Source organism: Nansenia antarctica (genome assembly GCF_963989245.1).
Source record: "Nansenia antarctica genome assembly, chromosome: 5".
NCBI classification, from domain to species: Eukaryota; Metazoa; Chordata; class Actinopteri; order Argentiniformes; family Microstomatidae; genus Nansenia; species Nansenia antarctica.
The window spans coordinates 8,314,883-8,329,882 of NC_137690.1; the positions used below are offsets into that span (position 1 = coordinate 8,314,883).

At 43.8% G+C, this 15,000-nt stretch overlaps 3 protein-coding genes across 3 annotated transcripts in view; 2 read left to right on the forward strand and 1 right to left on the reverse strand.

Moving 5' to 3' along the window:
* The window catches only part of bco2l (beta-carotene 15, 15-dioxygenase 2, like), a gene marked incomplete at both ends in the record, with an annotated part of 10,239 nt that extends 9,189 nt beyond the window's left edge, over window positions 1-1,050 (reverse strand). The window contains one exon of the mRNA XM_080531315.1: window positions 1,008-1,050. Within this exon, the coding sequence (XP_080387441.1) occupies window positions 1,008-1,050 (43 nt within the window). The remainder of the gene's footprint in view (window positions 1-1,007) is intronic.
* lysmd3 (LysM, putative peptidoglycan-binding, domain containing 3) overlaps window positions 1-15,000 on the forward strand; it is a 341,091-nt gene that overhangs the window by 201,723 nt on the left and 124,368 nt on the right. The gene's annotated exons all lie outside the window — the stretch shown is intronic.
* On the forward strand, window positions 7,728-10,868 carry ela3l (elastase 3 like). Its single transcript, XM_080531051.1, has 8 exons — window positions 7,728-7,772; window positions 8,016-8,104; window positions 8,566-8,663; window positions 8,809-8,937; window positions 9,116-9,252; window positions 9,809-9,954; window positions 10,382-10,534; window positions 10,809-10,868. Exons 1-8 carry the CDS (start codon window positions 7,733-7,735, stop codon window positions 10,824-10,826), a joined length of 810 nt encoding a protein of 269 aa, XP_080387177.1. The 5' UTR covers window positions 7,728-7,732; the 3' UTR covers window positions 10,827-10,868.

A 15,000-nucleotide genomic window follows, 5' to 3' on the forward strand; every position in this document is an offset into this window, starting at 1 on the left:
GGTCTACGCACTGGCCACTAGTGCATGCTGCCCACCGGGGCCGGGGTTCGTATCCCGGCTCGCCAGATCCAGATATGGCCGAGGCACACGGGAAGCGGCATATTGGCCGGCCGCTTCCGAGGGCGGTATAGGAGTATTTCTGGACTAGGATCCGTCGCGCAACACCGCCCCCTGGGCGCCGGAATAACAGTACTGGGCTCGAGGAGCCAGTCAGCCTAGTCTGCCTGGCGGCCTCTTCTGGGACTGCCGGCCACGGGGTCGTGCGGCGGATCCTATGCAATAGGCAGGGGATAATTGGATGCTAAGTTGGGTTAAATTGGCTACCAAATTGGGTGAAAAAGGGATAAAATCTGAAAAATAAAAAATAAAAAAAATATAAGAGTTTTGTACACCAGCTCTAAAAATCTGGTGACTTGACACCGAAGCCCCGGAGTCTTCTCAGAAGATAGAGTCGCCGTGAACATTTCTCGAAAACATACTCTGTGTTTTCAGAGAAGCTCACCTGACAATCTAAGACTGTACCAAGATATTTGAATGTATTCACAGTCTCAACATGTTGGCCGTCAAGTGAAACTGGCTCAGTTTCCAGATCTTTTTTTGGTACACATGATTAGTTATTTGGTCTTAGCCACGTTGATTTCCAGCTGGCTAATGTCACACCACGATTCAAGAGCCTTAGTGTGGGCCAGGTAGACAGCTTCACCAGAGGGGTCTTTTTTCTGTTTCTCATTAATCATACATTAATTTCACCTATACGACGTATACCACATTTCTAGTGGTACAAGTCATAACAAATACAGAGGATTCCATACAAAATCACACACACAGTTTAAACCATGTTTAATTACAAGACAATAGTCTAAAATTGTGGTGGCAGGTAGCCTATAGGGATTAGAGAGGCCGGCTAGCAATCGGTAGGTCGCTGGTTCAATCCCCACCCCAGGAGGGAGCCGGATGTGAAATGGTGACTGGAGGGTTGTTGGCATCGTATCTAAGGTTCTTCTTACCACTGCCGTTGTGGCTGTGGGGAGACGTGGGCACGAAATACATTTCGTTTCGTCTCGGTACTTGTGCTCTGTTCAATGACAATGAAGTTGAATCTTATCTCATCTTATAAAACTCATGAATGGCCACAGCAACATAGAGAGATCCGCATGGGCAATTTATATTGTGTCACAGTTGTGCAACAGTCCAAAAAACTAACCAAACTAACAACAAATCTGCACATTCAGAAGCACAAGGTAGCCTGAATAGAGCCGTTTACTGTACCCCTGTCTAAAGACAACAGCCAGGGAGACTAACTAGAAGCGATGGTGCAGCGTAGATTGGTCATCAGAGATGCAATGTGTGAGTCATCGCTTAAATTGGAAGATAGATCACCCCCCTAGCCTGTCTACCAACCTGTGACTGAACACAACATCCACAGGAACATATAAATATGATCCTAGTCACAAATGGGGTTATCAGCCCAGGACCATTATAATGTAGAAAGACACAATTGGATTTATTTCCACTGATTGTAACATACAGTGCAGCTGCTGCCTTACTCATCCATTTATTTATTTTTATTTATTTTTTACATCAAAACTATTTAGTGTGTGTGTGGATATATGTGTGTATATATATATATATATGTGTGTGTGTGTGTGTGTGTGTGTGTGTGTGTGTGTGTGTGTGTGTGTGTTTATGTGTGTGTGCGTGCGCGTGCGCGTAGTGTGTGTGTGTGTGTGGATATGTGTGTATGTGTGTGTGTAGTGTGTACGTGTGTGTGTGTGTGTTTATGTGTGTGTGCGTGCGCGTATGTACCTGTGTGCGTACGTGTGTGTGTGTGTGTGTTCTATCAGTGGCCCCGGGCCCGAGCTAGAGTACTCTTCCTGCAACGAATAGTGGACTGCTGATTCACATGCTTAGTATTCAAATGTATTGATTGTAAGTCGCTTTGGAATAAGGCGTCTGCTAAATGCCAAAAATGTAAATGTAAATGTGTGTGTGTGTGTGTGTGTGTTTATGTGTGTGTGCGTGCGCGTATGTGCCTGTGTGCGTACGTGTGTGTGTGTGTTGGGTATGTGTGTGTGTGTGTGTGTGTGTGTGTGTGTGTGTGTGTACTCACCGCTCTCTGTTTGCGGTGAGGTCTTTGTCTTCGGCATGGCCAGTGCTCCTGTGAGTCCACTCACGCTGACTGAGGGGATTTAAAGCAGCCAAGAAAGGGAGGTGCACGTCCATTGATCCTTGGCTCAGTGCCAAGCTGAGAGACAGGGTGCATCTCAATAGTCAATAGCCTTGTTTCAGCTGAACTTGCTTCACCTGTACACAACCCCTCACTACTTCTACAGTCTCTCGGTTAACTAGGGGAGAAATATTCCTGAGAGTACCTACTACTTGACAAGAAACGTCTTGTTTAAGCCGGTTACTCGCTATTGGAAACCCCAGGTATTGATTGTTAAACATTCTAGCAGAGAGAGGTTTTTTTGATATGGCTGACAATTTATTGAACTATAATATTTCAGAATAAGATTCAGATTCAGAAAACGTTAACCATCCTCAGAGAGGCAATTTGTTGTTCAGCATAGGTTCATACAAGAACATAAACGACAACAACAACAACAACAACAACAGCAACAACAACAACAACAACAACAACAACAGCATACACCGATATACACAGATAGGTCAATCCATAGAAGAATAATGTGGTCCTCTGTGGCTCTGTTTCTACAGCACGGCGCTAACAACGCTTAGGTTAATCAAGGACCCCAATTGAAATAAGCCAGTGGCTTTCTTGGGTTTTTATCCTGTTAGTTGACCTTGTATGTAATATGTACTTTCATGTACCTACTTCTGCAAATCTTCTAATAAAGTTTTCAATCAATCAAAAAAGGTTGTCAGTTCGATTCCCATATGGACCGTATATACTGAAAAATGTATGCACTCACCGCAATGTAAGTCGCTTTGGATAAAAGCTTCAGCTAAATGGCATATACTATAGAGTCTGTCCAACATGCAGGAGATGGATTGCTACAGTGCTGAAGGGGGGAGTGACAGGCATGCATAATGTGTGTGCATGATTAGTCCAATGTCTTGTTCATACAACAATAGGCAAACATGGAGCAGGTCATCAGACGGATTAGACTGCCTATCAGCTCCACTAATATATAGTCGCATTTTTATTTAATTTTATTTTTCTTCGATCCAGGGTCAGATCTATCCGGCAGATTTCTCGTAGTATTGGAGGAAATCAGGCTGCTCGATCTGATAGCAAAAAAAGAATCTGGATCGTTAAAAGTTTTGAAATACCGGGCCCTGGATTTGACGGGGGCCAACTCCTCCACCACTGTTTGTATGTATCTGTTCTGATCTGAAAACACAGGATAGGTGAAAGCAATGTAGCAGGTATCTTACCAGGAACATGCTCTCACCTGCACAGTGTTTTCAGAAGTGTACAGGCAACAGAGGTGAGAGGAGGAAGCCACCTTCAGGAGTATTGAGACACACCCCATGGACTGTCTCTGACCTGCCTGCGCTCTGTGATAAAACACACGTCTAGAGCCACACTGCAAACCTCTGCCCTGGTAGTGCTGCTGATAAACTGTAGGTGAACCTTCATTTGTGTTTTATGATGGGCTGAACTTGGCATGACACATGTGACATAATCTGCACTTGGATCTCAGATCTGCGGTATCATTGAATGGTTCTACCTCTACCGTAGGTACCGTCCTTATCTGGGTCAGAAAGCATCGTGACGGAGAGTCGTGCCGTTTTAGAACGGATTTCAAATTATAAGATTATATCATAACAGCGCTATAACTTTACTACTATATTACAGAGGATTCCATACAAAAAAAACACATACAGTTTAAACCATATTTATTTATTTGATTTATTCGACCTTTATTTGACCAGGAAAAGTATCATTGAGATTAAAAATCTATTTTACAAGCTCCAAGACAGGCAGAAGCAGCACACTTAACAGGGTTGCAGACATAAAAAAAACACAATGTACAAATAAAGAATAAATTACAGAATCATAAAATATTAAAAATATTCATAAATGTGCATCACATGTCATCAACATCAGGGATATAACAGGGGCAATATGAATCAGCATTCAAAGAGCAATGGTGAGTAAAGGCTTTAACATTTGTAATAACCCTCAGTGTTCCATGGTAGACAGTATCTAGCATGTGTAGGCATTGCGATAATGCCATAACAATTCAAATAAAACACGTTTTAGACTACTTGATCTATTCCATTATCGAGCTGTAGTCTGTGTTTCCGAGGTACCTCACAGACCCAGGATTGCGTGGTTAGCCTCAGACCTGAACATTATTTTTGATGAGGCTTTAGCACAGAGGGTTAATCTGCTCTAGACTCCGTAGATCGAAGACCAATCGCTCCAGGCTACACCTTAAGTGTCTCTCCTAATTTAGGAGTCCTAAGACCTCTTCATCCACTCTACCCCCCAGGACAGTTTCTCTACTGTAAATAGTTTTAATTATTCCTTCTTATATCATTATGACTGCCAATGGCCCCTGGCACTGGCATAGATTACTTTTTTCTGGCTATGAATGATGGATAGATGATTCACTTAGACAAATGTGTTTGTTGTGGGGCAGCTGTGGCGCAGGAGGTAGAGCCGGCGTCTAATGATTGCAAGACAGGCAGAACATGTCGAGGTGTCCTTGGGCAAGACACTGAACCCCAAATTGCTCCCAATGAGCGGGCCGGCGCCTTGCAAGGTAGCTTGCCGCCATTGGTGTGTGCATGTGTGTGTGTGTGTGTGCGTGTGTGTGTGTGTGTGTGTGTGTGTGTGTGTGTGTGTGTGTGTGTGTGTGTGTGTGTGAATGAGAGGCCATTGTAAAGCGCTTTGGAATAAGGCACTGTATAAGTCAGTCCATTTACATTTAAGTCGCTTTGGGTAAAGGTGTCTGCTAAATGCTAAAAATGTAATTCATGAAAATGTTAATGGGACTCCAGTTTCGTATAATGTGTGTGGGGCATTTCCCTTCTTCATAGACTCACTTTTCACAATGTTTGATAGAAATCTCATTATATGTTCTAACGATATATATATCTGGCTTTACAGATGGCCAGATGGCAGGGTCTCTTTCTTCTCTGCCCATCTTCCTCATGTGTACATGGATGAAGTGCCCCATCTAGTGGCCAGTCATAGTTACTTTTTTCTGGGAAGTTCAACCGAAGTTTCAACGTGATTCACAATGAATGCCCTCCCCGCAGAGCCATTTATCACACAAGTATGCAGGCTACAGCCGCGCTGCTATTCTGGCCTCACTGGAGCAACAAACAATGGTAGAGTGCCAACGCTATATAGAATACAATAAACCTCACCTTTACTATTATTCTCAACCGTTACTCGGTTAACCCTCAAGTCCCTCCTGTGTTACCCAGCGTGGCCCTAAACTGATAAAAGAGAAAGTGATTAAAGAGTGAACCAAAAGAGAACCCATGAGAGTCTGCCTTTTAGTGAAACTAATTAAAGATAAACTGTACAATGACGTGTCAAAATGAAATGTTTGGGAAGATTTTTCTCATTACAATGCAAACGGAACACATTGGTGATGTTCATACATAAAGATGAGTTGGCTTTTCTTTAGCCTCTGTGCTTGCTCCCTCCTTTGTTCCATAGCAACAGCACTCTGCCTTAGGAACATACCCCTCCTGGGACGTGACCATGGAGCCAATAGTCAGTGGGACTTCCTCATCCACATCTGATACCTGACGTACAGTACATACAAGTCATATACAATAGGCCTAATAATAATAACAATAATAATAATATAATACTTATATATTTTTATTAGATTTCTGGACACCCTCTGGACACCCTTGATTACCCACCCTTACATTAAATAAAAGTACAATTCAAATCAAGGAGATTAAAAAAAAATAAAAAAAAATAGGGAACATGATCAAACATAATAACATACTGTAGGACAAAAAACAAGCACCAGCAACAAGACATGGACAGTATAAAAATACTTAAAACAAGACAGGGTACGAAACAGAAGGAGACCAACAGTAATAGGACATGCACAGCATAAACACAGGGAATAGTGAGTGTTAGTTTACAGTAAGGGAGAAGTGTCCGTTGTAGCCCACGGTGAACAGGGGTGTTTTGAGCAGTTGTGAGCAGTGTTCACCTTTACATTTGTGGCATACTTTGAAATGTTAACTGAGCTTTACCTCCTCCTAAAGACCTCCTTATCCCCACTACCCCTTGACATTTTATATAAATAACAAAAAAATAAATAATAATAATAATAATTTTAAAATCGTAGCTGCCCCTAGTTTTAGCCCCTAAATGGCCCCTAAATGGCCCCTAAACGGCCCCTAGTTTTATTTCTTAAGGACTGATGGATAGACGTTTCATTTACTTAGACAAATGTATTTGTTGTAAGTTGTTTTGGATAAAGGCATCTGCTAAATGCCATAAATGTAGATGGCAAATGTACCTTTGTCATGTTAACTGGGGTATCCGGGACTTTCTTGGTACTGCACGTTCTGGATACCCCAGATAACATGGCAACATTATTTTTGGTTCTAACTCGTTTTAGAGCAGCACTGAGACAGGTGACAGGTTCCCATGGTTATAGATAACAGTCTAGCCATGGCTGGTAGCCCAATGACTGAGGTAACATTGAAGCTAGTAAGTCCAGATTGTCTGAGTGTGTATCTGTGTGTCAGGCCAGGAGGAGAAGAAGAGACAGAAGAAGAGCATTGTCGTTTCCTCTCCTTCCACTCTTAGGATTTTCTTTTTACGATCACATAAAAAAAATAAAAAAAAGGCCATCACATACAAACAGATACACTATATGGACAAACATATTGGGACATGCGAACAGCACACCCATATGTGCTTGTTGAACTTCCAAAAATATGGGCTTGTTGAACTTCCAAAAATATGGGCATTAATATGGATGGTCCCACCGTTGCTGCTATCACAGCTTCCACTCTTCTGGGAAGACTTTCTACTAGATTTTAGAATATGGTTGCGGGGATTTGCTCCCATTCAGCCACAAGAGCATTAATGAGGTTGGGCACTGATGTTGGGCAAGAAGGACTGGCTCACAGTCGGGCGTTCCAATACGTACATCCCAAAGGTGTTCGATGGGGTTGAGGTCAGAGCTCTGTGTGCAGGCCAGTCAAGTTCTCCCAGACCAAACTTGGCAAACCATGTCATTATGGACCTCACTTTGTGTATGGGGGCATTGTCATGCTGAAATTGGAAGGGGCCTTCCCCAAACTGTTGCCACAAAGTTGGAAGCACACAATTATCTAGAATCGCATTGTATGCTGTAACATTAAGATTTCCCTGCACTGGAACTAAGGGGCCTAGCCCAAAACCATGAAAACAGCCCCAGACGATAATTGTGTCCACATACTTTCATCCATATAGTGTACATTTGCAAGCGGTGGAGAGAGACAGAGGTGCACTGGCCGGTGAAGGCCATGGGAAATGTTCCAAGGAGCCCACCTGTCCAGGTGGCCTGCCTGCCGGCGACCGATTCTCCGCTGTCCATTCTCCAGTCATTGGATGACAGGCCTTCTGTTTGTTCTTCTTCATCCACGGAGGCCATGGAGGACCAATGAGAGTGTGCGTGTGTGTGTGTGTGTGTGTGTGTGTGTGTTATCAGGTTGTGAGAGCCACACCCCTGGGGACTGGGGTTTAAAACAGAGTGTGCCAAGGCATCTCCCAGTAGACACATCAATCAACATGATCCCCATCGTGCTGGCTTCGCTTCTCATCGCTACCGGTAAGGACCATCTGTGGATGTGTGTTTGTGTGTGTGAGTGTACGGTATATTATGTGTGTGTATATGTGAGTGTATGTGAGTGTGTGTTGTCCCTCTAGGGGGGACGGGAGTCAAATGATTAGAGGTCCTCTACTTTTAATGAGGCCTGAAGAGAATTTGTTGATGTGAGAGAAAGAGAGATACCGTACCTGTCTATCGACACCTGTCTGTGTGTCTGTCCGCCCCCCCCCCCCCCCCCCACAGCCCTCGGGTGTGGCCAACCTGCCATCGAGCCTGTGACCACCCGCGTGGTCAATGGAGTCGACGCCAGGCCCAACAGCTGGCCCTGGCAGGTAAATACCCCTCTCTCTCCATTGGTCATTTCCTGTAAAGATAGAGGTAGAGATCTGACTTTGAATCAGAAGATTGAGGGTTTGTGTCCCTTCGTGGTTGATAAATGACATTGTTTGGTGACACTGGTATGAGTTGGGATCTAATGAGACCTCTCTGACCAGAGCTCTTTAAGATGACTGATGTATAGATGATTCACTAACTTTACACAAATGTGCTTGTTTGTATCGATTGTCAGTCGCTTTGGAATAAGGCGTCTGCTAAATGGCAAAAATGTAAATGTAAAAAATGTGATTGCATATGGAGCCATAGGGTTACAATTCAGAAGGTCTCAATTCAGAAGGGGATTTACTTTAAATGGGGGGGAACTTTGCACCCTTTTCTAATTTTGTCCACCGCTATTGCATTGCTTATCCTGCGCCTCTCTCTCTCTCCCTCTTTATCTCTCCTTCCCCCTCTCCAGATCTCTCTGCAGTATGAGAGGTCCGGTACGTGGGGACACACCTGTGGAGGATCTCTGATTGCCACCAACTGGGTCCTGACCGCTGCTCACTGTATCAAGTAAGATAGACATACACATACACACACACACACACACAAACACACACACACAAACACAAACACACTCACACATACACACACACACACACACACACACACAGCAGACCTACGATGTTCCTTGACCATTCCCCCTCCATCCCCCCAGCTCCGCCATGACCTACAGAGTGTTCGTTGGGAAGCACAACCTGGTTGAGACAGAGGAGGGCTCCAAGGCCTTCACCCCTGAGAAGTTTGTCGTCCATGAGAAGTGGAACCCCATGTTTGTGGCCTTCGGGTAAGGGTCTAGCAAAGCCAATAGACAGACAGACAGACGGACAGACAGACAGACAGACAGACAGACAATACATTTGGTTGTATTTGGTTGACATTGTACGTTGATGTTTTTCAATGACACTGACTCTCTGTTTCAATGACATCGATGACTCCCCTCGCCCCTGACTCTGATTGGTCAGAAATGACGTCGCCCTGATCAAGCTGTCTGAGCATGTGACTTTGAGTGATCAGGTGCAGCTGGGCTGTATCCCCGCTGCCGGCACTCTCCTCGCCAACCAGGAGCCCTGCTACATCACCGGCTGGGGAAGAGTCTACAGTAAGGCACTCACAGTGTGTGTGTGTGTGTGAGTGTGAGTGTGTGTGTGTGTGTGTGTGTGTGTGTGTGAGTGTGTGTGTGTGTGTGTGTGTGTGTGTGTGAGTGAGAGAGAGAGAGATCTAACTATGTGAACATGGCATTTCACCAAAGTCTTGCTCATCTACAATAAACCATGGTTATGAAAGTCTGCCAACACGTGTGTGTGTGTGTGTGTGTGTGTGTGTGTGTGTGAGAGAGAGAGATCTAACTATGCGAACATGGCATTTCACCATAGTCTTGCTCATCTAAACCATGGTTAAGAAAGTCTGCCAACACGTGTGTGTGTGTGTGTGTGTGTGTGTATCTGTATCTGTGTGTGTGCGTGTATGTGAGTGTGTGTGTGTGTGTATCTGTATCTGTATGTGTGTGTGTGTGTGTGTGTATCTGTATCTGTATGTGTATGTGTGTGTGTGTGTGTGTGTATCTGTATCTGTATGTGTATGTGTGTGTGTGTGTGTGTCTAACTGTTTTGTTGTGTCTCTGTGTGTGTGTGTGTGTGTGTGTGTGTGTGTTTCAGCCGGAGGTCCCATTGCTGATAATCTGCAGCAGGCTCTGATGCCCGTGGCGGACCATGCCACCTGCACCCAGTCCAACTGGTGGGGCAGCGCCATCAGAACCTCCATGGTGTGCGCCGGAGGAGACGGTGTTGTCGGTGGCTGCAACGTGAGTACTGTCCCTACGGGGTTGGCACGAAGTGTACGTGTGTGTGTGTGTGTGTGTACGTGTGTGTATGTCTGTCTGTCTGTGTCTGTCTGTGTCTGTCTGTGTCTGTCTGTGTCTGTCTCTTTGAGAATGCCGACAATATGAGAATGTTTGTGTATTTTGTGTTAATCCGTTCACTGGTTATTGCTTATGTCTACGAAGCATGTCTACTACTTTGCGGTTATGCATTCATAACAGTGTGGGAATATGTTTGTGGCTGATTACATTTGTTTGTGTGTGTGGGGGTGGGTGTGTGTGTGTGTGTGTGTGTATCCGTGCATGCTTGTGTGTGCATATTTGTGTGTGTGTGTGTGTGTGTGTGTGTGTGTGTGTGTGCACGGGTGTGTTTGTGAGTGTTATGTAACGTCTGTTCCTTCTCCTCCCCCAGGGTGACTCTGGCGGCCCTCTGAACTGTAAGAACTCTGAGGGAGTGTGGGAGGTCCATGGCATCGCCAGCTTCGTGTCCGGCCTGGGATGCAACGCCATCAGGAAACCCACCGTCTTCACCAGGGTGTCTGCCTTCAACGACTGGATCGACCAGGTAAAGGACACGTTTACACACTCACCTCACACACATGACACACCCATACACCCAGACACACATGAGCACAATTGCATGCACGCAGGCATAAACACACTCGCTCTCCACACACACACACACACACACACACACACACACACACACATATTTTAACACAGAAGGTATTCGTCCCATCATGGCCATATACCACCCACATGCAGACTTAGCATTGAGTCACTATTGATCTTTTACAGTAGAGTTACCAATGACTTCTGCATTCTGTTTATTTCTCCAGGCGATGATGAAGAACTAAGCAGTTGCAGGATGGTGAATGTACTTCAATAAAGACACATCCAGCAAAAAACTGCTTTGTGTTGTGCTTGTGTTCTTCCTACTGTGTAGCATTACCTTGAGAAACAAGTCAAGTCAAATCAAACTTTATTTCATACATGGATGCAACACAATGCTCTTTACAGAAATATGAATCTAAATAAGTAAAAGACAAGACAAAACATAAAAGGATATAAGTATAGTGTGGGAGTTTAAAACCGCTAACAAAAATCAGCTAACAGCAAGTGAAGACTGGTGTGTGGTAAATAAAAGCTAAAATGTAATAAATAACAAATAAAGAAAAATAAAGACTGAATAAAGGATGAACTAAAAGAACTGAATGACGAAAAGATAAAAGATAAAAATCGCCCTAAGTAAAAGCAAGGCTAAAATATGTTTTAAGCACTGGTGATATTGGATTTGGAAGCTCCATCAGTAATGCATGAGTATGATAATTGTACATCTGTCTCTGAGCAGAAAGGGAAAAGGAGAAGAATGATAAGTGACTGTCTGTCTGTGTGAGCAGCATTTGAATATTTGACATTAATAACAAAGTTCTTAAACTAGCCACAAGGTGTCCTCAGTTACTCAAAGTAAACACAAACCATTTCTACTGCTGCTGTTTTTTTCGATACATTGACCTATACTTACATTCATCTGAAGCTAATGAATAAGTGCTTTATTAGTTCACAATGTTGGAAAAAAGGCCATATATAATTGAGATATACATTTCACAGAATTAGGTAGGGGGATGGTCCCAGTGGACAAAGTGATAGATCGGATAGAGACTGAAGGTGGACTGGGTCATTCACGCCATTACAAAAACAACCACAATTAATAGGCCTATTATACATTCATCCATCTTCAGAAACATCTTAAAAACATCAAAAAACATCCTTTCCTAAAGATCTATGGCTTAGCTAAGATGTCTTCCTCACATATTAGGTTTTCTGGGTTCTCCTAAGGCTATAATTTGCATCTGAGGAAGATTGGAACAGGGTGGTTTTTTTGTTTTCTTTTATCCATCCAGTCTTTCTTCCTCATCCTCTGCTTATGATGTGATTAGACTAGAAATTAGACAGTAAATGCTGGGGAGGAGACATACCCGTAGAGTAAGGGCTGAGGGAAATTGAGATTAAATTAAATTGTCCTTCCCACTCTCTCTCTCTCTCTCTCTCTCTCTCTCTCTCTCTCTCTCTCTCTCTCTCTCTCTCTCTCTCTCTCTCTCTCTCTCTCTCTCTCTCTCTCTCTCCCGCGCACACACGCACATGCACACGCACACGCACGCAGTGATATGACAGGTGAATCCTTGTATGAGGGCAGACTCATTGACAGGCAGACAGCAGATATGTCATGTCAGATTAATGCAGAGCACTCTGTGTGTGTGTGTGTGTGTGTGTGTATTTGTGTGTGTGTGTGTGTGTGTGTGTGAGTGTGTCTGATTCTATCTGGGTGTCTCTGATCTAACAACAGTAACTGCCTCTAGCTGTTCTCCTCCCTCTTTGATATATGATGACTCTCCCATAAGGCCCTGAGAGTTTCAAGTGTGGCTCCGTGGCTCATTAAATCTGTATTGGGTACAAACCCACACCATCTAGCAACAAATGACATCCCTTCAATGTGGCTCTTCTTTTTGGTTTATACCTAGCTTTTGAAATGTAACCACAAAGGCACTATTGATCGTTACTTCTTTGATAGAAGTGGTACTAATTTACATTGCATAATGAGAAGCACTTTGCGACATTGGCAATGCTTTTCTTTCTAGATTGAACAAGTGCATGGTTTTATTAACAACTCTCGGGAGAGCGCTGCTTTTACTAAATGCAATGTTTGTGCATCATTTGTGTAGATCTTGAATTTGTCACTGTAGGTAGCCTATAATGTTTTTTTATTGTTCATTTCTCCTAGCACCAGTTAGTTAGATATATGATCAGTTTTCCTGTTTTAATAGGCACGTTATCAGTATGGTACCCTACACAAGACTGATTATAATAAGGTATTAAGGAGTTGCTGTCTGTCTGGGACTGTCTGGTTTAGCCTTCAAGCCAGGTGCAGCAGGACAACTCCCTTCTTAGCTCTCACGTCAAACACAAGACACCACTCAATTCATAGTTTTAGCTCATTATAATCAAGGCCATTAGGTATTACATCATAGTGGCCAAAAGGGGGAAGGACTCTGTGCTTCCTAAACGTAGGTGTATATAATATCTAAATGTAAAATCTGAAGTGAACAACCTTGTCTCCTGAGACCGCCTGCAGGAGTTAGGTCCAGCTGATCTCTGTACTCTAGGCTACGTGTAATTAATCGATTAATCAATAAATATACCAAGTCGTGAGCTTAGAATGATAAGGTTCCGAAAAGGATGAAAAGGAAATGAAAAGGATCTCCGTTTAGGGCAGTTCAGAGATATTGAGCGTCAAAGTTTTTACATTCCATTATGTTTTGTGAGATGGAACCTTTGTATTTTATGAATTACTAACTCAAAAATGTCAACATTTTTTTTTAAATAACACCACACAGGCATTAATAAACAGCTAATGGATCAGATTATGTAAAAAAACTCAATTTTGACAAAAATGGAGATAGAACCTTATAATTCTAATGTCACGAAGTGTGCATTAGAGAACTTCTCTCCTCTTTCTTGGAGCAGTCGACAAAAGAACCGGATCTGATTTTATTCTAACAGGACCATACTGAAAAAGATATGCACTCACTGCAATGTAACTCGTTTTGGATAAAAGCGTCAGCTAAAGGGATTATATTATTATGATCTATATTAGTAGCGGGTGTGATCTGTGATCCACATCGGGTAACATTGTTGCTTGAATGGGGGTGCCGTTGCTCCGGGGTGTATCCTCCTTCCTCTGGGCAGCTTTTGTTTGACGGGCTTTAGTATGAAAAGAAGCCTTTGTTTTCGTCTGCCGGACACAGCCAGTGGCCAGTGACTCCCCCCTTCTCTCCCCCTTCTCTCCCCCTTCTCTCCCCCTCTCTGAAAGGAGCGCACAGAGGGACAGCTTGCCGTGGTGCATACCAATGCGTAAAGCCCCGCTCGTCTGCTCGTTGGAGCTCTGCACGTGGATTGGACAGTAATGTAAAATAATAATAATAATAATAATGATCTGTGGCCAAGCGGCTGCATTAAACTTTGTGCCTCCACATCTGAAACGAGCGCGCTATTGAAGCGCCACTGTTACGAGCGAGGGAAAGCCGTTGATGGGATGTTCTTGGAGCTATAGCCTTACTTATAAATAGCCCATCGGATGAACTGCGACTCCGAGTGCCAAGAGGGGGGGAGGAGGTGAGGGAGAGTGTGAGGGGAGAGGGGGGGAGAGGCGAGGGAGAGTGTGCGACATGCGACATCGCGATGATCATCCATGTTGACAGTGACGTCACTGCTCTGTCGCCACGCTCGTATGATCACCCGTCAAAGTAACGGGTTCGGACCTCGCCGACTGATCGCCTATAATAGGCTACTCGTGGTGTGGTGTAACAACCTACGGAACCACCGCCGAGCTGTTGGGAAGTTTTTTTGTGACACTTCTGTTACAATGATCTCTCATGTTTGTGGTTAACTTTGTTCCTGCAAGCAACGCCGAGGAAGCGACGGGATCCACTATCCTCGGGTAGCCTTATTATCGACGCCGGACCTGTGGAGATGTTTGGAGGAGAGAGGTGACACCGGGGTGGATGGATGGACACCGGAGTCTGGTACGGGATCACATGATTAATGAATGAAGCGGCTACGGAGTGTGTGTGTGAGTGAAGGGATTGTTTGCACGCCAATGCCAGTTGTTGTATGTTGTCTGTAGTTCGTGACGTTAGAATTATAAGGTTCTATCTCCATTTTTGTCAAAATTGAGTGTTTTACATAATCTGATCCATTAGGTGTTTATTTTGCCTGTGTGGTGTTATGTTTAAAATGTTGACATTTTTGAGTTAATCATTCCTAAAATACAAAGGTTCCATCTCACAAAACATAATGGAATGTAAAAACTTTGACGCTCAATATCTCTGAACTGCCCTAAACGGAGATAGAACCTTATAATTCTAAGCTCACAAGTTGTAGTTGTTGTTGTTGTTGTTGTTGTTGTTGTTGTTGTTGTTGTTGTTGTTGTCGTCACCGTTGATGAAAATAGATATCACCATGATGGGACAG